This window comes from Microchirus variegatus (assembly GCF_963457635.1).
Source record: "Microchirus variegatus genome assembly, chromosome: 19".
Classification (NCBI taxonomy): domain Eukaryota; kingdom Metazoa; phylum Chordata; class Actinopteri; order Pleuronectiformes; family Soleidae; genus Microchirus; species Microchirus variegatus.
The window spans coordinates 23,286,030-23,310,105 of record NC_139820.1 but is presented as its reverse complement, the minus strand read 5'-3'; the positions used below and the strand labels follow the sequence as shown (position 1 = coordinate 23,310,105).

Below are 24,076 nucleotides of genomic sequence, written 5' to 3'. Positions count from 1 at the left end.
ATGTCATCATGTTATTTAAACTCTTTAAATGTTTGTTTAAAGTTGTCTTCATGAAGTTGTATTTCCATTTTCAACCTGATATTAACAAAAATCCTCTCGTCCGTGAACGCAGCAGGCCTAAGCCCCGCCCCCTCCGTGTGACCGGCGGCAGCGGCGGTGCGTTCACGGACTTTTTTTGCTCGCAGAGTTTGAAAAGTTGTCAACAGAGAAAGAAAAGACGGAGAATAACGAGGCGAAGAAGAGTCTGCGCGGCTTCACACGGACGGAGGAGGCGGAGGAGGAGGATGGGCTGCGGCCACAGTCAGGCGAAGGTCAGTGCGAACACCGAAAAACACCCACAAATCCCGGGAGAACCGGCTGGAGGCGGCGGGGGCTGCGGGGAGCGAGCGGCCGGCGGCGGCAGCTGCTGCTCGGCCGCTGAACGCGCGGAGCCTCCGCTCTTCTTCGCGGAGCCTCGAGCTTCTGCTTTTCGTCTTATTTTCTTCTTCTCTTTGTTTTGGCAAAGTGTTAAAGTGGCGCCAAAGAAAAGGCGGTTAAAAAAAGGGTTATTTTTTCTGTCTCCACATGTGTTTTTAATCGTGTTTGAATCTCAGTTTCTCATAAAAACCGCGGTTTGTTATCGCGGTTTCCCTTTGATCGTCACTCAGCCGTTAAATTCTTCCACTTTGACATAAACTCGGTTCACGTTGTTTAGTCACGATTTTCCATCTTTAAAGAGGCGTCTATTGTCATATAATGTCGCTGCACTTCTGCCCTCACAGCGCCACCCACAGGCCACTGATGGCATTACTAATAAACGGCTTTTCAAACGGGAAACGGCTGATCGATACGTCGATTCTCATGTTGATATTTATTGATAATTAGATGTTGAAGATACCTGAGATATAGATATAGCATGTACTTCTTACCTCACCACCAGGAGGCAGACTTTTGTGTTGCTCATACGTTAAATGTGTTAGCAGCTACTTGTATAACAACAGCTAACGTTATGATGCATTCTTTGTGTCGTCAGAACTCGGGGCGTATCATGACTTCAGTGTAGTGATAATATCATATTATGCTAATATCGTATTGTGATAGCATCGGAGCCGTATCATGACTTCAGTGTAGTGATAATATATTATGCTAATATCGTATCGTGATAGCATCGTAGCCGTATCATGACTTCAGTATAGTGATAATATCATATTATGCTAATATCGTATTGTGATAGCCGTATCATGACTTCAGTATAGTGATAATATCATATTATGCTAATATCGTATTGTGATAGCCGTATCATGACTTCAGTATAGTGATAATATCATATTATGCTAATATCGTATCGTGATAGCATCGGAGCCGTATCATGACTTCAGTGTAGTGATAATATCATATAATATTGCGTCGTGTCATGATGACTCCGCCCATTTTTCATCATAAACAACAACTGTGTCCCATGTGCTAACATGGAGGGGGCGGGGCTTATAGCAGGATGATGTGAAGTTTTAATGAATAAGTAAATCCGTGTTTAAAGGAACAGTTCAGGCTGGGTTTTTTTGGACACAAACTTCATCAGGTTTATCGACACTGAATAAAATGTCTCGTCGCTCGTCACGTTAGCTTAGCACGAGAGCGCGAGGCCACTGTTTCCACCAGTCGTTACACAACCAGTAAATCTTTGATAAGCTCAAAATAAACCGTGATCACACAGAGAGAGGATCAACCAGGCTGACGAAGAACCTGACGCCTAATCCCCGTTAATCCAGCATGACACTCACGTTTAAAGGAACAGTTCAGGTGTTTTTAAGGTGTGGCTGCAGAAAAAAAACAGATGAAAGTCACTTTAATAAATCACTAAAGTCATAAAATCAAAGTCGGTGTAAATCTATGACATCTGAGTGACTTTGGTGTGAGAGAGTGAGTGACTTTGGTGTGGGAGAGTGAGTGAGTGACTTTGGTGTGGGAGAGTGAGTGACTTTGGTGTGGGAGAGTGAGTGACTTTGGTGTGGGAGAGTGAGTGACTTTTGGTGTGAGAGAGTGAGTGACTTTTGGTGTGGGAGAGTGAGTGACTTTGGTGTGTGAGAGTGAATGACTTTGGTGTGGGAGAGTGAGTGACTTTGGTGTGGGAGAGTGAGTGAGTGACTTTGGTGTGGGAGAGTGAGTGACTTTGGTGTGGGAGAGTGAGTGAGTGTCTTTGGTGTGGGAGAGTGAGTGAGTGTCTTTGGTGTGGGAGAGTGAGTGAGTGACTTTGGTGTGGGAGAGTGAGTGACTTTGGTGTGGGAGAGTGAGTGACTTTTGGTGTGAGAGAGTGAGTGACTTTTGGTGTGGGAGAGTGAGTGACTTTGGTGTGGGAGAGTGAGTGACTTTTGGTGTGAGAGAGTGAGTGACTTTGGTGTGTGAGAGTGAGTGACTTTGGTGTGTGAGAGTGAGTGACTTTGGTGTGGGAGAGTGAGTGAGTGACTTTGGTGTGGGAGAGTGAGTGACTTTGGTGTGGGAGAGTGAGTGACTTTGGTGTTGGAGAGTGAGTGACTTTGGTGTGTGAGAGTGAGTGACTTTGGTGTTGGAGAGTGAGTGACAAAACTTCAGTCTAACACAGACAAAGACATGATCATGTTCTTAATATGTCACAGTCTTAAACTGACGTAGATTTCATAGCACGAGTCTTTTGTCAAGAGTCTTAAATTGAAGTTATTCTGCTCTCACTCACTCTCCCACACCAAAGTCCATGGAGAAAATGCCGCAACAGAAGCAGAATCACACGAGCGTCGAGGTCAAAGTCATAAAAGTTGAGAAAGCGTGAGCCTTTAATTCCTGCTGCAGCAGTAAATCACTGCAGCGTTTCTTCATGTTTGTTTGTTTGTTAGAGTAAAAGCATCACATGATGAAAAAGAGGCTGAAACACTCAGCTGTTCTCACGTTCTAGTTATTATTATGATCACTGTCATTGTTGACGTTTCTTCAGTGATTATAAATCATCTCAGTGAGCAGAGACACAGCAGCTTCATACAGAACTACATAGAGAAAGTGGACGTTTTTAAAGTTTCCCTCAGTGTCTCAGTGACACATTGATGATATCTGTGATCGTCTGGATTCACTGGAAAACATCAGCTGACACAGAGACTCATTGTGAGTGGATTCAGGCTGAAGACGTTCACGTGTTATTGTTAAACCAGAGCGTGAACTCTGTGTGGACGACTGTGGGCCTCAGAATGAGGAGAGGTCAGAGGTCAGAGGTCACCTGCTCGTCTCGTAGCTCGGTCAATATACAGTGATGATGTGTCATTTCTAAACTCTCACACACCAAAGTCCACGAGTCACAAGTCGTTTAAGAGGCTAAAATCAAGTTTTTAACTCCCTGCACCAAAGTCACTCACTCTCCCACACCAAAGTCACTCACTCTCTCACACCAAAGTCACTCACTCTCCCACACCAAAGTCACTCACTCTCCCACACCAAAGTCACTCACTCTCTCACACCAAAGTCACTCACTCTCCCACACCAAAGTCACTCACTCTCCCACACCAAAGTCACTCACTCTCCCACACCAAAGTCACTCACTCTCCCACACCAAAGTCACTCACTCTCCCACACCAAAGTCACTCACTCTCCCACACCAAAGTCACTCACTCTCCCACACCAAAGTCCATAGAGTAAACCAGTGATTTTAACATCACAGCACACAGGAGTTCACAGGAGTTGTTGATCCACTGCTGCCTCCATCACTAACTTACAATCACTGATTTTAGTGAATTCAGCTTTTAAAATATTTAATATTGATTGACATCAGTGACACAAAGTGACCACACGAGGCAGCAGAGGACCAGCAGCTCCTGTGTCCCTGTGAGCTAAAATCACTGGTTTTCTCTATGGGCTTTGGTGCAGGAAACCTACTGCTCCTTAAGCTCCTCCCACCGCAGTTTGAACCAACCAATGGGAAGATTCACAGCTTTATGTTCACCTGTGAAACATCTGCAGAGAGTTGACGGTGAAACGAGCCTCAGTGGTTCGTCTTTGGAGGATGAAGAGCTGAACAAACACTTCAGAGTCTGATTTACTGCCTTTTTACAACCGAGGCCCCTGTGAGGCCTAATGGAACACATGCTCTTCCTCCTCCTCTTCCTCCTCCTCCTCCTCTTCCTCCTCCTCCTCTTCCTCCTAAAGCTGTGAAACACACGCCGCTGAGCTTCAGCTGCTCTGACGTCGTCCTGTGTTTAACCCACAGATTTATTGTTTCAGCTCTGAGGTGGAATAAAGTCAAGTTTTCAGAGTGTGTGTGTGTGTGTGTGTGTGTGTGTGTGTGTGTGTGTGTGTGTGTGTGTGTGTGTGTCTTTCAGGGTGTGATTGTTTGGCTCCTGCTTGAGAAATGAGTGGGTGTGATGCAACACACTAACCATTTCCGTGTGTTTTGTCTTTGTGCACATATGTGTGTGTGTGTGTGTGCGTGCGCGCGCGCGTGCATCTGCTGACACTTAATGACATCGTTCAGTACAGACATGTCAACAGGAACCTGAAGTTTGTGTCACTTTGTAAATCACTCACTCTCCCACACCAAAGTCACTCACTCTCCCACACCAAAGTCACTCACTCTCCCACACCAAAGTCACTCACCACCAAAGTCACTCACTCTCCCACACCAAAGTCACTCACTCTCCCACACCAAAGTCACTCACTCTCGGCTTCTAAAATAATCCGTTCAGATTGAACTCAGTGACACAAAGTGACCACACGAGGCAGCAGAGGACCAGCAGCTCCTGTGTCCCTGTGAGCTAAAATCACTGGTTTTCTCTATGGACTTTGGTGTGGGAGAGTGAGTGACTTTGGTGTGGGAGAGTGAAACCACTGAATCTTTGTCAGTTCATCTTTAATTATTGATAAATGTCATGTGGCTGATCCACCGTGAGAGGATGAGCTCAGAATTCAAAATGGCGGCTGAAACTTTCCATGTTTTTCTTCTTCTCTTCCTGTCGTTATCAGAAGAAAAGCAAAGGCAAGAAAGGAGAGAAGAGCCAGAAAGACAAGAGCAGCAGAGATGACGGAGGTGAGTGTGTGTGTGTGTGTGTGAGAGTGTGTGTGTGTGTGTGTGTGTGTGCGTGTGCGTGTGTGTTCTCACCCTCATCACTTCCTGTTTCCTCTTTCATTCTTCAGTTCATTCAGATTCTAAACTAATGTTTGTATAAATTTGACTCTTTTTCAGTTCCAGTTCTAACTCGACTCAGTTTAGTTTCGCTCGCGTTGTTTTCCATGACCCCTTAGCTCCTCCTCCTCCTCCTCCACGTGGGCGGAGCCATCACATCACGTCTGCGTGAAACTGCCCTGACGACTCGTAAAGTGAATCATTAGAATCATTAGAATCATTAGAATCACCAGTTGTCAGAATGGTTCAGTTCTTCAGACTCTGAACTGAACGTGATCACGATCTTTAAATCTTTTTAACTTTAATCTGCAGTTGATTTTTAACCTTTGAGATCTTCATCATCATCATCATCATCATCATCATCATCATCATCAGTGAAAACACTGGTCACATGACCTGATGATGAAAGTCTGACTTCAACACAGTTTGTTTTTCTCTTACAGTGTTTTCACTTGTTTAAATTCCACTGTGTGTGTGTGTGTGTGTGTGTGTGTGTGTGTGTGTGTGTGTGTGTGTGTGTGAGTGTGTGTGAACAGGTTTATAATGTTTACGTCCTCACTGTGATGATAATAATTAACTTCAGTCACTTTGAGATGTTTTTATGAATAAAGCTAAAGGTGTGTGTGTGTGTGTGTGATCATGTTTCTACATGTCGATGATGTCACTCACAGACTGAAGTTGAATTACAGTCAGAAAACTTCCTGTGTGTGTGTGTGTGTGTGTGTGCCCTTGTCAGGACCAGTTGACAGAATCTTGTTTTTGAGAAACTGGTTAAAGTTTAAAGACTAAGATTTGAATTGTGATTAAGTTAAGGTTAGTTAACTTAGTTGAATGTGTGTGTGTGTGAGTTGTGCGTCTCCATGGCGATGACATCATCTCTTTGTACAGTTTCTTTGTTAACCCTTCATCACCTGAAGAAACAAAAACTCATCTTTAATATTTAATATATTTAACATGAATAATCAATGACTGATTGATCTATTGATCGATGTGTTGCAGGTAAAGCGGCGTCGTCACAGCAGACAGACGTCTGTCTGGAGAAGCAGCTGGAACGCTTTGAGTGGCAGCTGAGGATTTTAAAGGAGGTGCTCTCGGCCAATGGGAACCCGGAGAGGGCGGAGCTTCTCAAAGACCACGCCGATGAAGACGTGTGCGCCCTCGTCCTGAGCATCCTCGACAAGGTGAGTCACTCGTTCACCTGTTTCTCAACTGATCCTTGTTCAGGGTGATGTTGACTATTATGATGGTAAATTTCAAGTCATTCCGAGATACTTTTAGTTTTCAAGAGAAAGTCAGTTCACTGTCAAAGTGCATCAGGGCAAATGGATCATTTCCTGATTTTCAAAAATTCATTAAAATTATTCCTTAAGAGATTTGTAAATATTTTCAACAGATCCTTGTTCAGGGTGATGAAGACTATTATGATGGTGAATTTCAAGTCATTCTGAGATAATTTTTGTTTTGGAGAAGAAACTCAGCTCACTGTCAAAGTGAGCTGATCATTTCAGCTCATTTCCTGATTTTCAAAAATTAATTAAAATTATTCCTTAAAAGCTTTTCAAATAATTTAAACAGATCCTTGTTCAGGGCGATGCCGACTATTATGATGGTGAATTTCAAGTCATTCTGAGATACTTTTTGTTTTTGGGAAGAAACTCAGCTCACTGTCAAAGTGCATCAGGGCAAATGCATAAATTCCTGATTTTCAAAAATTCATGAAAATTATTCCTTAAGAGATTTGCAAATATTTTCAACTGATCCTTGTTCAGGGTGATGAAGACTATTATGATGGTGAATTTCAAGTAATTCTGAGATACTTTTTGTTTTTTTGAAGAAAGTCAGTTCACTGTCAAAGTGCATCAGAGCAAATGGATCATTTCATGATTTTCAAAAATTCATTAAAATTATTCCTTAAGAGATTTGCAAATATTTTCAACAGATCCTTGTTCAGGGCGATGCCGACTATTATGATGGTAAATTTCAAGTCATTCCGAGATACTTTTTGTTTTTGTGAAGAAACTCAGCTCACTGTCAAAGTGCATCAGGGCAAATGGATCATTTCAAGAATTTCAAAAATTCATTAAAATTATTCCTTAAGAGATTTGTAAATATTTTCAACAGATCCTTGTTCAGGGCGATGCCGACTATTATGATGGTGAATTTCAAGTTATTCCGAGATACTTTTCGTTTTCAAGAAGAAAGTCAGCTCACTGTCAAAGTGCATCAGGGCAAATGGATCATTTCATGATTTTCAAAAATTCATTAAAATTATTCCTTAAGAGATTTGCAAATATTTTCAACAGATCCTTGTTCAGGGTGATGAAGACTATTATGATGGTGAATTTTTAGTAATTCCGAGATACTTTTTGTTTTTTTTAAGAAACTCAGCTCACTGTCAAAGTGCATCAGGGCAAATGCATAAATTCCTGATTTTCAAAAATTCATGAAAATTATTCCTTAAGAGATATACAAATATTTTCAACAGATCCTTGTTCAGGGCGATGCCGACTATTATGATGGTAAATTTCAAGTCATTCCGAGATACTTTTTGTTTTTTTTAAGAAAGTCAGTTCACTGTCAAAGTGCATCAGGGCAAATGGATCATTTCATGATTTTTAAAAAAAATCATGAAAATTATTCCTTAAGAGATATGCAAATATTTTCAACAGATCCTCGTTCAGGGCGATAAAGACTACTACGATCATACACTTCAAGTCAATCCGAGATACTTTTTTTTTTTCGAGAAGAAAGTCAGCTCACTGTCAAAGTGCATCTGGGCAAATGGATCATTTCCTGATTTTCAAAAATTCTTTAAAATTATTCCTTAAAAGATTTGCAAATATTTTCAACAGATCCTTGTTCAGGGCGATGCCGACTATTATGATGGTGAATTTCAAGTCATTCAGAGATACTTTTTGTTTTTGAGATTAAACTCAGCTCACTGTCAAAGTGCATCAGGGCAAATGGATCATTTCCTGATTTTCAAAAATTCATTAAAATTCCCTTCATTATGAACAGTTTCACTCATGTGTTCCTCTTGTCTCATATAAAGGACGAGGTCATTTCACAGGTTATTCATAGACGACTGAGTTCAGACGGCAGCTGTGCAGCGTCTGTGGGTCATGTGACCTCAGTCTGAACACAGCTCATGTGATTCATCAGACTTTATTCTGTTATTATTTATATTATTTATATTATTTATCAAGTGTCACTGAACTTATTCTGATGTTTTTCAGGTGAAAACGGAGACGACGGCCGATTTAAACGTTCTGCACGAACAGAGAAGTCAAACTGTGACTGAGGAACATGAGAGACTGGTGGAGGGTAACACACACACACACACACACACACACACACACTGACCATGTTTTCTATAATTAGAATGTTGTATAATCATAGTGCAGCTGATAAAGTCACAGGAAACAGTTTCAGTTTGAACATGATCACATGAATATGAACTTTATTGATTAAAACCATAAAACAATGACTGGTAACTTTACAGCTTTTTAAATATCAGAAACAGAAAAATCTTCAAACACAAAACTCTGCTTTAAAACTTTCTTGACTTCCTTCTTTAAGTTTTTAACGTAGGTTTTTAACGTAGGTTTTTAGCGTACGTTTCCCTGCCGATTGTCTTTTGTTCACAGTTGTGTGTTTTTTTTCTCGCAGATCAGCAGAAAAAACACGAGCAGGAGAAAAGTCACATGACGCGAGAGTTTCAGGTCGTGGAGGACGAGCTCAAGGTGAGAACATGACGCTCTGACGCCACCTACAGGAGGAACGTTTATTATTCATATATGTGACATGAAGTGTTCAAATGTGTGTGTGTGTGTGTGTGTGTGTGTGTGTGTGTGTGTGTGTGTGTGTGTGTGTGTGTGTGTGTGTGTGTGCAGGCTGAGGTGGACACTCTGACGACAGAAGTTCAGATTTACAACGATCTGAAGAAACGAGTGGAAGAATCTACGTTTAAAAAAGACCTGCAGAGAAACATACAGGTGTGTGTGTGTGTGTGTGTGCGTGTGTGTGTGTGTGTTTGTGCCTCAGTGACCTCTGACCTCTTTGATTTGACCCCGCCCACCGCAGGCTCACGGCAGCCCAGGTGCATTCTGGGAGTCAGAGCAGGAGTCTCTGCTGTTTGTCATCGAGATGAAGAACGAGAGAATTCAGGAGCAGAAGAAGAAACTGCTGCAGCTCCACCTGCTGGTGACACACTAAAACACACACACACACAGAGACGCACACACACAGACACACACACACTATAACACACACACACACACACACACACTATAACACACACAGAGACACACACACACTAAAACACATAGAGAGACACACACAGAGACACACACACACACACAGAGACACACACAGAGACACACACAGAGACACAGACACACACAGAGACACACACACACACACACACACAGAGACACACACAGAGACACAGACACACACAGAGACACACACACACACACACACACACACTATAACACACACAGAGACACACACACACTAAAACACATAGAGAGACACACACAGAGACACACACACACACACAGAGACACACACACACACACAGAGACACACACAGAGACACACACAGAGACACACACACACACACACACACAGAGACACACACAGAGACACAGACACACACAGAGACACACACACACACACACACACACACTATAACACACACAGAGACACACACACACTAAAACACATAGAGAGACACACACACAGAGACACACACACACACACAGAGACACACACAGAGACACAGACACACACAGAGACACACACACACACTATAACACACACACACACTAAAACACACAGAGACACACCCACACACACTATAACTAACAGTCACACTGAGACAGAGAAGACGTTGTCCCTCATGTCTCTCATGTCTCTTGTCTCTTGTCTCTCATGTCTCTTGTCTGTCATGTCCCTCATGTCTCTCTTGTTTCTCATGTCTCTCTTGTCTCTCATGTCTCATGTCTCTCATGTCTCTTGTCTGTCATGTCTCTCTTGTTTCTCATGTCTCTCATGTCTCTCTTGTTTCTCATGTCTCTCATGTCTCTCTTGTCTCTCATGTCTCAGACAGAGAAGACAATGTCTCTCTTGTCTCTCATGTCTCTCATGTCCCTCATGTCCCTCATGTCTCATGTCTCTCATGTCTCAGACAGAGAAGATTTTGTCTCTCATGTCTCTCATGTCCCTCATGTCTCTCATGTCTCATGTCTCTCATGTCTCAGACAGAGAAGATTTTGTCTCTCATGTCTCTCATGTCCCTCATGTCTCTCATGTCTCATGTCTCTCATGTCTCATGTCTCTCATGTCTCAGACAGAGAAGATTTTGTCTCTCATGTCTCTCTTGTGTCTCATGTCTCAGACAGAGAAGACGATGTCTCAAGAGGACCAGATCGTTCAGGTCCTGCAGCAGAACGAGGATCTGAGAGTTCGCTTCAACAACAGTCACGCTCTCATCCAGTGAGTTCAGGTCACTGCGGCGCCCCCTGCTGCTCTGTGTGTGAAGACAAACGTGAATCAGTCCTAACAGGAAGTGTTGTTGTCCTCAGGCAGCTGTCCAGGGAGCAGCAGGACCTGAAGGTGGCGCTGGAGAGGCAGGGGTCAGTCAACCAGAGGCTGTCTCAGGAGAAAGAGCAGCTGATGTTCAAGCTGAGGCACAGGGACTCGTGCCCCACCATCCACCTGTGACTCACAGCCTCCAGCAGGGGGCAGCGTCACATGACTGCTGCTCTGGTTGAACCACTGAACTCGGTCCTGGACTCACTGAGGCCGAGACACTGGACTGAGACACTGCACACACACTTTTAAAGGGACAGTTCAGGTTTGTGACGTGTGAGCGCCCCCTGCTGCTCACCAACCAGCCTGACCACACACACACACACCAGAAGAGTCTTTTTCTGAACCATGATCACGCCTTTATCAGGAAACTGAAGTTTGTAAACCACTCACTCTCCCACACCAAAGCCCATAGAGAAAACCAGTGATTTTAACATTACAAATAACAGGAGCTGCTGTTTCACCTCTGGTGTTAGCTGCTAACGTTAGCATCCATGCCCAACAACTGATACTATAATTCGGCATTATTGTTTTTAATGCCATTATTAGCATGTTAACATGTAAATCACCTACTTTGCAGCCTGAGACACTTAAACTCACTCTCGGTGAAAACAAAATGGCTGCCAGCAGAGACAACGAGGAAGAAACGAGATTTTAGTCACTAAACAAAAGACTTAGTTCATAAAATCTACGTCAGTTTAAGTTTACGACGTCTTTAAGAACATGTTCACGTCTTTATTTCACTGTTAGACAGACTTTAACAACAGGAAACTGAAGTTTGTAAACCACTCACTCTCCCACACCAAAGTCCATATAAACCAGTGATTTTAGCTCACAGGGACACAGGAGCTGCTGGTCCTCTGCTGCCTCGTGTGGTCACTTTGTGTCACTGAGGTCAATCTGAACCAAGTTTTTCAAAAGCCGAATTGACAAAATAAGACATTTGAACTCACGGTGTTTAAATCACTGTTCTGTTATTCAACAACTCCTGTGAGCTAAAATCACTGGTTTTCTCTATGGACTTTGGTGTGAGAGAGTGAGTGGTTTACAAACTTCAGTCTAACACTGAGACGAAGACGTCATAGACTTAAACTGACGTATGTTTTCACTTCACCAGAGTCTTTTTATTCAGTGACTAAAGTCGGTTTTAATTGTGTTTTCTTTAGAAAAATCCTGAACGATCCCTTTTTAAAATGAGAAGCAGTTAGCGAGCCGGCTAACTAGCTAATGTTGAGACTCAAAGGTCGAAGGTCACAACGTGGAAGCACATGCTGCTGTTTTTGTGTTTTGAGTCCTACATTTGACGGACTGAGCCTTTAACGTTTACGCTTCACAAACTCCGCTGTTACTTTTACAAAGATGTGAACAATATTGACATTTTCTCTTTTTTAAAACAGGATTTTTTTTGTTCTGATTTTTGCCAAAAAACAAAAACTCGACTGATTCAGTGTTTTTCTCTTGATGCACGAGCACTTTGATCTTCATCAACTCTTCGTTTACTCCGTGTTTTACAGCATTAACTTTTTCAGCTTCTTTATTTACGTATTTTATCTTATCGCAGTCGGACGACACTTTTTGTTGTTGTTGTTGTTGTTGTTTTCTCAGCGTGACGTCGGTACGCGCAGATAAATGTCCTGTTGTTTGTTTTTGACTTTAAATAAAAATCTGTTACAAACATTTAAAACCGTGTTTATTTACGTATAAAAACGTAAACACGTCTGTCGCATTGTTTTGTAAATAAAAACGTATGTTTTCTGTGTTTAAATCTCTGGTCATTTCTTTGTTGTTGTGCACGTGTGTGACCAGCAGAGGGCAGCAGAGCGCTGTGTGTTCAGGTTTTCTCATCAGCAGTGAGAGGGACCAGCCTCTGGGGGGCGCTGCAGACCATCAACACACACCAGGACAGCTCTGAGGTGACGTCATAACATTTGAAATGTGATTATTTCATCATTGTGGTGATGTTGACACTGGATTTCAAAGTAAAAGTGACAAGGACATTTTTTGTTCTTCACAATAAAAGCATATTTATGATGCAAAATAAATGTCAAATTAGATCAATAATAACCTACTTTAATGCTGAATGGAAGACATTTATGTGAGTGTATTTATGTAACTACATACATACGTTTATTCACATATATATATATATGTGTATACACGTATATATGTATATATATATAGGTATATATATATATACCTATATATATATATATATATATATATAGCAAAATATGTTAATGTTTTGTAAAGATTGAACTTTTGTTCCTGACACTTTTTCTGTTCATTTTTCCTTTTCTCTCTCACACACACACTCACACACACTATAACGCACTATAATACACACACACTATAATACACACACACTATAACACACACACACACACACTGTAACACACACACTATAACACACGCACACTATAACACACACACTATAACACACACATACACTATAGCATACTATAACGCACTATAAACCACACACTATAACACACACTCACTCGTACACACCCTATAACACACACAGACACACTATAACACACACACACACACCCTATAACACACACACACACTATAACACACACACACTATAATACACACACACACACTCACTATAACACACACTATAACGCACTATAAACCACACACTATAACACACTCTCACTCGCACACACACTATAACACACACAAACACTCTCTCTCTCCTTCAGGTGTTTCCAGGTGGCTGTGAAGTGTCATGGGAACTTTGTGACATGACAGCAGAGGCTGTGACCCATGGCTAACACACACACACACACACACACACACACACACACACACACACACACACACACACACACGCACACTGATCCTTTAACATCCGCTCAGCACTTGTGAGAAGATCCTGTTCCTGATGTCAAAGAACCACGATTATATTATTATTATTATTATTATAATAAAGATTATTCTCATAATTATAATAACGATTAAAAACACGTCTTTTTAACTCTATTGATTTAATATACATCACACTTTTAATGTGTTTATTTATAATAATGACAATAATGCTTTGTTGACATGAGGAGATCTTCAGGAACCTGGCCCCTCCCACCACACATGGCCCCTCCCACCTGACTACACTCACACACACACACAAATGTCTATACAGAGGATCTAAACCTTAATTTAAACCTAATTCCAATCTTTAATCCAGGTCTTAAAGATGTGTGAGGACCAGAGAGTGTGTCCTCACACACACACACACACACACACACACACACACACACACACACACACACACACACACACACACACACGACTAAATTAGGATTATATTCATAATCTCAGGTGATGTTGACACGTGACGTCATGTAGAGTGATGACTTTAATGATGTCATAAAATCATGTCAAACAGTCCATTATTGTTCATTGTTAGGTGGGCGGGGCCACGTGCTGTGGGCGGGGCCAGGTTCCTGGTCCCTCCACCGTGAGAAGATCCTGTTCCTGATGTCAACAAACCATTATCATCATTAAAATAATGAATCATTGTTTTAATGTTCATTACACTTTTAATCATGATAATAATGTTCTGGTGACGTGAGGAGAGCTTCAGGAACATGGCTCCTCCCACCGCGCGTGGCCCCTCCCACCACACCTGGCTCCTCCCACCGCACCTGGCTCCTCCCACCACACATGGCTCCTCCCACCGCACCTGGCTCCTCTGCAGGAGTGTTAGTGGAGGTCAGACTGTGGCAGCGTCACGACCTCAAGAGACATGTCCATCTCACCGTAAATATACACATATATGTATATATGTGTGTGTGTATACATATATACACGTGTGTATATGTATGTATATATATACAAATGTGTATATACATACATATGTGTGTGTATATATGTATTATATACACCTATATATTTATATATATACACATATGTGTATATATATACAAATGTGTATATATACACACACGTATGTGTATATGTGTGTATATATACACACACATGTATATTTATACAAATGTGCATATATACACACGTATATATGTGTATATATATATATAAATATACATATGTGTATATATACACACATATGTATATTTATACAAATGTGTATATATACACATATATGTGTGTGTATATATGTGTATATATATATATATATATATGTATATACATACATATGTGTATATATACACACATATAAAGGCCCTATAACAGTGTTATGTGGCCCCTTTAGAGCAGGGCTGGAGCTTCAGGGGGCCCCCCTGAGCCCCTGAGCCCCTGAGCTCCATGATCCATGACTGTTATGACGTCATCACTGTTTCTACAGATGTTTGATTTTTAAATCTTCTTAAATGTTTTTAATCTTGTGATGAACTGCTGTGTTAACTCCTCTTCCTCCTCCTCCTCTTCCTCCTCCCCCCCCTTCTCCTCATCATCATCAAAATGGCTGTCAGGGGGGGGGGGGGTCTGCGTGTAGTGCGCATGCTCAGCACACACCTCCGTCAGTGGGCAGGTATCAGAGCGCCTCTGTCTTCAGCTCAGTCTCCAGCATGAGGCGAAGACACGAGGACGCACTGGTCCTGGTCCCGCTCTGCTGAATCCACCTCTGGTCCTGGTCTCTGGTCTCTGGTCTCGTGACCCCGGTGCAGCTGGACCTCCTGTCACCGTGGATCAGACCCCGCCCCCCCCCCCCTCTCCTCCTCCTCCTCCTCCTCCTCCTCGCGCACAGGTGAGACTCCGCTGCTCCTCCAGGGCCAGAGTCATGACTCCCCGCGGGAACCCGGGACTGTGAGCGCGGGTCCCGGACGGTCTCTTTGGACGTGGACTTAAAGTGGAGCCGGATCTTCTTCTCAGTCTGTTTCATCATCATCATCATCATCATCATCCTCATCTTCATCATGTTCCAGCACAGCAGTAAAAAATGTTTCTCCATCGAGTCTCTGGTCGGGAAGGAGGTGAGCGCGCACAGCGGCGGAGGTGAGGAGCCCATCCGGCCCACAGCGCTGCGCTTCCCGGACTCTCTGCACCCGGCCACCGCCGCCGCTGCCGCCGCCGCCGCCGCCGCCGCCGCCGCTGGGATCTTCGGCTCCTGCTTCCAGGGCAGCAGCGGCAGGACTTTGTACCCGGAGGTTCTGCTGCAGGAGCCCGGGACGCACACGCAGCAGAGCGGCGGAAGCGGCGGCGCGTTACCGCTTCACCCGCTCCAGATCCCGCCTCAGAGTTTCTTCAGTCCGCACCGCGACGCGCTGAGCTTCTACCCGTGGATTCTGAGGAGCCGGTACCTGCAGGGACACCGGTACCAGGGTGAGTGTGTGTGTGTGTGTGTGTGTCTCATTTTAGCTGTTTGACATTTAAAGAAACTTTGTTTCGCAAACTTCACAAATACTTTGATCACCATCACATCCATCCCATAATAGTATTATAATCCCATAATAATAATAATACTATATTTATAATGAGTGTTGTCATTTTATAAATCGTGTGTGTGTGTGTGTGTTAGTGTGTGTGTGTTTTCTTATTTTAGCAGATTTTTTGTTTGAATTTAAAGAAACTTTGTTTGAAAAAATTCAGTTTTCATCCCATAATTTAATCACCATTACCTATATATCACCTATAATAACGTTATAATCCTATAATCCAATATTAATCTGTATATAATGAGTGTAGTAATTTTATAATAACTTCTTACTTTAATCTCTAAATGTGTGTGTGTGTGTGTGTGTGTGTGTGTGTGTGTGTGTGTGTGTGTGTTTTCTCAAACCTTACAAATACTTTGACAACATCCATCCCATAATAGTATTATAATCCCATAATATTAATAATCTATTTATAATGAGTGTTGTCATTTTATAAAAACCTCTTACATTAATACATTTAAATGTGTGTGTGTGTGTGTGTGTGTGTGTGTGTGTGTGTGAGAGAGAGTGTTATTTCAACTTCTTTTTTCTTTTCCTGAAATAATCCCATAATAATCTAATAATCTGTCACAGATGATCATTTAAACTCAGTCACGTGACACCGATGTTCATATTCTGTATTTAAATATTTACATTAGAGCATAAATACACATTTATCACGTGCTGTTTTTTCCCCTGTATTTTAATTGATTTCGTCGCGCGCGCGCGCACACACACACACATACACACACATACATGTTCGTAGTTTTAATAATAATCTGATGTCATCTGACAGAATAATCTCGTGTCAGTGTTTGTTGAAGATTTCACTTTTTTTCACTTTAGAAAAATTCAAAATGTGTGTGCGCGCGCACGCGTGCGTGTGTGAAATACTGAGCGAAACCAAGTGAACTTTTTCATTTGATGATTCCCGCGCGCGATGATTCTTTTGTTAACGTTAATAAATCGTTTTTATTCTTATTGTTTCTTTAAAGGATTAAATTAATGTCTAACATTGTTTTTAATGTGATGATAAAACATCAACATCGTCACGTGACACTGACTGACGTCACAAATATCGATATACAAAAATATCGGATCAATTTCTCTGTGAATGAAAAAAGAGAAAATTATTGTAAATTCAGTTAATTTATTCATATTTTTGAAATTAAACAAATATTCTTTCATTTATATTATATTACATATTATAATAATAATAACAACAATAATAATTATAATAACAATATATAATATATTATTATAATAATAACAATGATATAATTACACGTAATAATGTCCAGAATCAATTGAATCAACAAAAAAATAAAACGGTCAAATTCATAAACATAATAAACATAAACATATAAACATGATAAATGTTTTCAAATGACACACATTTAAGTTTGTTTGTTATATTTATCACCAAAAAATATAAAATATGATTTATGATAAATTTGTGACTATTGTGAAAAATAAGAGGTAAAATCAATCAATCATACAAAATAATAAAATCATACAAATGTTAAAATGTAAAAAATTTACTTTTCAAAAAAAAAAACTGATCTGAAAATTTCATGTGAAAAAACCAACAGATTTTCTGATTTAAATTAAATTTTCACTGAAATTATTTGTTTTATTGTTATGAAATAAATTTAATCAGTTTTTTTTACTGTGATTTCGTGAATAATTGTACAAAAATAAAGGAGTGGAAAAATATAAATGATAAAAGTGATAGAAAAATAAAAATGTCACAAAAACAGAAATAAAAATATGATCAAAGAGAAAAAAAGGTTATTTTGTCATCGTTTGATGATGAAGATCAGTGTGTGTGTGTGTGTGTATACACTACACTGTATATATATACACACACATACTGTATGTATATATATATATATATATATATACATACAATATATATATATATACAGTATATATATATACTGTATATATATATATATATACACACTTGTAATCATTTAAAAAAGGATCTGCTGATTAATGAGGTTAGAATCGTAAATGAGACTCAGTTCATCTGTGTGTGTGTGTGTGTGTGTGTGTGTGTGTGTGTGTGTGTGTGTGTGTGTGTGTGTGTGTGTGTGTGTGTGTGTGTGTGTGTGTGTGTGTGTGTGTGTGTGTGTGTGACCTCAGACTCTCTGACACACACACACACACACTCAGATAATGGACAGTAGATGTGAATATTAAAACAATATTTAAATGAATGAACTTCAAAGACGAGACCTTTCAATTCAAACGGACAAACTTTATTGTTCACTCTGACGAGGGACACTGAGGGACAGAGACTGTCTCTGCATCAGTGAATATTAAGTAAGAACAATAAAGTTTGTCAGTTTGAATTTTAAATTTCTCGTCTTTGAAGAGAAACTTTAACCTTTTTTAATGAGAGAAAAAAACATGGACTGTTCCTTTAACAAGAAAAGTCATCAGGATCACACACACACACACAGACACACACACACACACACACACACAGACACACACACACACACACACACACACACACACACACACACACACACACACACACACACACACACACACACACACACACACACACACACACACACACAGGTCTGGACTTGTTTTCAGTGTCAGGGGAAAGTGATGCCATCTGTGCCAACAAGACTCCTCCTCTTCCTCCTCTTCCTCCTCTTCCTCCTCTTCCTCCTCTGACTCACAGTTAAAGGCACAGTGTGTAGTTTTCCGCCAGCAGGGGGCGTCTGTGTTTGCTGCACGTGACGACGTTTCTCGACTGCGTTTCTTGTTTGTAGATAAACTTCATCATCATCATCATCATCATGATTAAGCCCCGCCCCACTCTGAGCTCCGCCCCCGTCACGTGACCTTGGACTCTGTCGTCGTTTGATTGATTTGCAAACCGCGGCGCTCGTCTGTCGCTCGCTCACTTTGCATGTGAATATCTGTTCTTCGTGCGCCGCCTGCCGAGCGCCGCCATTGTCCCGCTCGCCGCTGTCGGCGCCGACCACCAACCGACGGTTTTACGTGGCGAGCAGCTTTCGCGCGACGATTTGTTTTTATGTAAAAATGCATTGAAACATTTCTGAGGTTATTTCAACAGAGGCGACGTTTGGACGCCGAGACGCTCGCTAACACAACAACGAGGCGGCCGCACGCTAACCGCCACGCTAACGCCCAGTCACGCTAACGCCGAGACGCGCTAACCCTGAGCCGCGCTAACACGCACGATAAACAAATGACAGCTGGTTTTCAAATCTTCTCCAAAAAACTTAAATCCACAGAGATTATAATCTATTAAATAAACTAAGTTAAGATAAGAAAAGTTAAACTTAGTTAAGATAAGATAAGGTAAACTAACCCTAAGATAAACTAAGTTAAGATAAGTTATGATAAACTAAGTTAAGGTAAACTAAGTTAAGATAAGCTATAATACGACAAAATAAGATTAGATTAAGGTATTATATTTAACCTTTGTAAGATATAATACGATCAGGTAAGGTAAAATAATTTAAGATGAGATAAGTTAAGTTAAGTTAAGGTAATGGTTTATTAGGTAAATGTTACATCAGTAAAGTCTTAAATAACAAACACTAACATTTATAAAAATATCAACTGTTACCATGGAAACATGAAAGATCCACACCTGTGTGTGTGTGTGTGTGTGTGTGTGTGTGTGTGTGTGTGTGTGTGTGTGTGTGTGTGTGTCACAGACTGCTTGGCGTCTCGTTTGCTCACAGACAAACAAAAGAGTGAGGAGTGAGGAAGGAGGCGGAGTCACTATGATGATGATGATGATGATGATGATGTCACCACACTCACACACATGTCAGAGAGAAGACATTTATAAAGTGTGTGTATGTGTGTGTGTGTGTGTGTGTGTGTGTCCTCAGGTGAAGACTCCAGTCCAGAGAATCTCCTCCTTCACGGTCCGTTCTCCAGAAAACCCAAACGCATCAGAACAGCGTTTTCTCCGTCTCAACTTCTGCGTCTGGAACGAGCTTTTGATAAGAATCACTATGTGGTCGGAGCTGAGAGGAAACAACTGTCATCAGGACTCTGTCTGACTGAGACTCAGGTTAACTACTCACTCTGACACACCAAAGACACTCACTCTGACACACCAAAGACACTCACTCTGACACACCAAAGACACTCACTCTGACACACCAAAGACACTCACTCTCACACACCAAAGTCACTCACTCTGACACACCAAAGTCACTCACTCTGACACACCAAAGACACTCACTCTGACACACCAAAGACACTCACTCTCACACACCAAAGTCACTCACACTCACACACCAAAGACACTCACTCTGACACACCAAAGTCACTCACACTCACACACCAAAGTCACTCACTCTCCCACACCAAAGTCACTCACTCTCACACACCAAAGTCACTCACTCTCACACACCAAAGTCACTCACTCTCTCACACCAAAGTCACTCACTCTCACACACCAAAGTCACTCACTCTCACACACCAAAGTCACTCACTCTCACACACCAAAGTCACTCACTCTCTCACACCAAAGTCACTCACTCTCACACACCAAAGTCACTCACTCTCACACACCAAAGTCACTCACTCTCACACACCAAAGTCACTCACTCTCCCACACCAAAGTCACTCACTCTCACACACCAAAGTCACTCACTCTCACACACCAAAGTCACTCACTCTCACACACCAAAGTCACTCACTCTCCCACACCAAAGTCACTCACTCTCCCACACCAAAGTCACTCACTCTCCCACACCAAAGTCACTCACTCTCTTTGGTGTGTGAGAAAAACTTCAGTTTCCTGTTGTTAAAGTCTGTCTAACAGTGAAATAAAGTCGTGAACATGTTCTTAAAGACGTCGTAGACTTAAACTGACGTAGATTTTATTAGTTTATTTATTAAAGTGGCTAAAATATCCGTTAAACTCGTAAACAAAGTAAGAGAATCATTCATCACCACTTCACTGTGTGTGTGTGTGTGCGTGTGTGTGTGTGATAAAAAACCCTGACGCCAGTGAAACAATGTGAATGAGTTATTTATGAGTGAGAGCGAGGGGGGCGGAGTCACCTGTCAATCAGCCGGGGAAACGCAGCCATCGGCGTTTATTAGGCAAACATGATTGACAGCTGCTGCACTGGGCGAGCGAGGGCGAGTGAGTGAGCGAGCGATTATTTAATACGTTCACGTTAAAAATGTGACGTAAACACAGAAGACGTTTTATTGAAAGTGATCAAGCGCCCCCCCTCGTGTCCTCGTGTCCTCGTGTCCTCGTGTCCTCGTATCCTTGTATCCTCATGTCCTCGTGTCCTCATGTCCTCATGTCCTCATGTCCTCAGGTGAAGGTGTGGTTTCAGAATCGAAGGACGAAGCACAAGCGTCAGAAGTTAGAGGAGGAGTCACCTGAAGCTCAGCAGAAGAGGAAAGGAAGTCAACACGTGAGTCGCTGGAGGGCGGCGACGCAGCAGAGCGGCGGCGAGGAAGTGGACGTCATCAGCGAGGACTAGAACACACACGCACACGCACGCACACACACGCACGCACGCACACACATAGAGGACGACGGGAACGTCAATGTGGGAGGAGCTTAAAAACGGTCACTTCCTGTTGGACTAAAGAGGAAGTGGAAAACAAACAGCTGTTGACTGAAAAACCTGGAAGTGGATTTTGGTGCCAAATGAACCTGAAAAAAGACGTTGAAAGCGAGGGGGCGGAGCTTCTACTTCTTCTTCTTCTTCGGACAACAAAGACTTGCAGGAAGTAAAGTTTTACCGACAGGAAACAAACAAAGATCTTCGTGAGTGGGCGACCTCTGCTCTGCTCGTTGACCTTCGACCTCTGACCCTGAACTTTATCAGACGTTTGTTTTCGTTTTCGGCAAAAAGTTTGTTTGTTTTTAAATAAAGCAAATTTCCTCCTGAAGTTTCAAAATAAAAGCAGCTTTGATCGTTTCCTTCAAAAAAAACAACAACAAAAAAACAACTTTATTTATTATCGACATCATAAAAACAAACACAGCTCAGCATTCTGGGAAACGTAGGAAGTTACAAAATAAAAGCCTGTGGACGTTGTTGAGCATCACTTCCTGCTGGAGGCCCCGCCCCCTGCACCTGTGAGCTTCTATATTTTTGTTATTGACTCAAACCAGCGGTCCGTCCCTCTAAAGTGTCCCCGTCTCTGTGGCTGCGAACTTCCATAAACTCGTCGTACGGAATCGATCGCGATAACTTCGTATTTGGTGAATGTGATCTTTGCAAAGAGAAATTGCGATGTTTTATTAGACCGTGTCAAACGTTGGGTATGTCGTGTAATGCCCTCGTTTTGTGACAGCGCCGCCTACTGGTGACAGGAAACGGTTACTCTGGTAAAAAAAATAAAGTAATTCATTTTAAATCACATCAATAATTTTTTTTTCTTTGTTTATAAAAATAAAATCAAAAATGTTTGATGTGAAACATTGACATGTCAGTGTTTCTGTTTAGTGACAGCGCCACCTGCAGGTGACAGGAGGAAAACGCTGTGTTTGTTTGTTTTAAATCACAAACATATTTTATTTGTTCTTCTCATTTTACTTTTCTTGTACAAATATTAAGTTTTTGCTTATTTTAAATCGCAGAGGGCGCCACCTGGTGGCAACAGGAAGTGAAATGTTACGTGTTTTGTTGTGACGTCACGTGTGAGCGGAAACTTTCAGCTGGTTTGAGTTTAAAAACAATAAGAAAAATATAGAGAACGTAAAGAACGTAAAGAACATAACGAACATAAAGAACGTAACGAACGTAACGAACGTAACGAACGTAACGAACGTAACGAACGTAAAGAACGTAAAGAACGTAAAGAACGTAAAGAACGTAAAGAACGTAAAGAACCTGATCCTGGAGCAGTTTCACACAAACAAAAATCAGAAATAATTGTGGGTATTTATGTGAAAAAGAATATTCTATGCATCTGACGACGTGTAAATAATGATTATGATAAAGATGTTTGTTTGTTTGTTCTGGACAAATTTACCTCATCATCTCCTCATGTAGCACTTCCTCTCTTTCCTCTTCTCTTTCCTCTTCTCTTTCTTCCTCTCTTTCTTCCTCTCTTTCCTCTTCTCTTCTTCTTCTCTTTCCTCTTCTCTTTCTTCTTCTCTTTCCTCATCCTCAGATCTATTTTTCCATCATGTTAGGATAAATGCACTAAAACTGTTTTTCCTCTGAAAAGAAACGAAAGAAAAAAAGGAGAAAGAAAAAAAAGGAACTTTGTTACTTCCTGTGTTCACGTTTGGAAAAAATATGAATAAAATGAAAATTTAAAAAAATAAAAGTTTTTCTTTTTGTGGACAAAGAAAAAAAAAACTATTTTATTTTCAACATTTTAAAAATAAATGTTTTTGTATTTATTTCAAGGTCGTAAAAGAAGAAAAAATGGAAAATGTATTAAATATATATATATATATATACACATATATACACATATATATATACACACATATATATATATGTGTGTATATATATATATTGTTGAGGAAAAAAGGGTAAACGTTTATAATCATAACTAATTTATCTTGTTCCTTAATATTGGTGATTATTGTCAGGAAATAAATTATTAAATTATTTCACTGAACGAATCGAAATGTTTTAAAGAATCAGCTGATAATTAAATTAAATTAAATTAAATTAAATTAAATTAAATTAAATTAAATTAAATTAAATTAAATTAAATTAAATTAAATTAAATTAAAACAGTTGGCTCCTCCTTCTCCCCGCGCTCTGAGCCTCTGTCTGCGGCCTCCGCGGCTCCGCGGGCCCGGACCCGCGCGGACCCGCGGGCGCGCGGAGCTGAAGTCCGGGGACAAACAGCGCGTGAGGCCGGTGACCGGACACGTGGAGGCGAACCGAGTCGGTCCAGACCCGAACCTGGTTCACTCTTCATTTCCACTTTAATCTTTTTTATCTAATTTCCTCCCAAGAAACGAAAATAATAATAATAA

General features: G+C 41.2%; 2 protein-coding genes across 2 annotated transcripts; both read left to right on the top strand.

Moving 5' to 3' along the window:
• The first annotated feature begins 186 nt into the window (after positions 1 to 186).
• On the top strand, positions 187 to 12,470 carry ccdc69 (coiled-coil domain containing 69). The gene is made up of 9 exons (XM_083906017.1): positions 187 to 311; positions 4,957 to 5,020; positions 6,116 to 6,297; positions 8,353 to 8,440; positions 8,786 to 8,859; positions 9,010 to 9,111; positions 9,200 to 9,319; positions 10,518 to 10,615; positions 10,705 to 12,470. Exons 1-9 carry the CDS (start codon positions 285 to 287, stop codon positions 10,841 to 10,843), a joined length of 894 nt encoding a protein of 297 aa, XP_083762143.1. The 5' UTR covers positions 187 to 284; the 3' UTR covers positions 10,844 to 12,470.
• A 3,124-nt stretch (positions 12,471 to 15,594) lies between these two features.
• On the top strand, positions 15,595 to 21,605 carry emx3 (empty spiracles homeobox 3; the record flags this gene model as incomplete). The annotated part of the gene is made up of 3 exons (XM_083906369.1): positions 15,595 to 16,000; positions 19,983 to 20,167; positions 21,438 to 21,605. The coding sequence occupies 3 exons, from the start codon at positions 15,595 to 15,597 to the stop codon at positions 21,603 to 21,605; spliced, it is 759 nt and encodes a 252-aa protein (XP_083762495.1).
• Between the last annotated feature and the right edge of the window lie 2,471 nt (positions 21,606 to 24,076).

Coding starts and splice junctions, on each gene's coding strand:
- ccdc69 (XM_083906017.1), top strand. CDS start 285: ATGGGCTGCGGCCACAGTCAGGCGAAG. Junction 8,441..8,785: donor ACATGAGAGACTGGTGGAGG/GTAACACACACA, acceptor TTTTTCTCGCAG/ATCAGCAGAAAAAACACGAG. Junction 9,320..10,517: donor TGCTGCAGCTCCACCTGCTG/GTGACACACTAA, acceptor CTCATGTCTCAG/ACAGAGAAGACGATGTCTCA.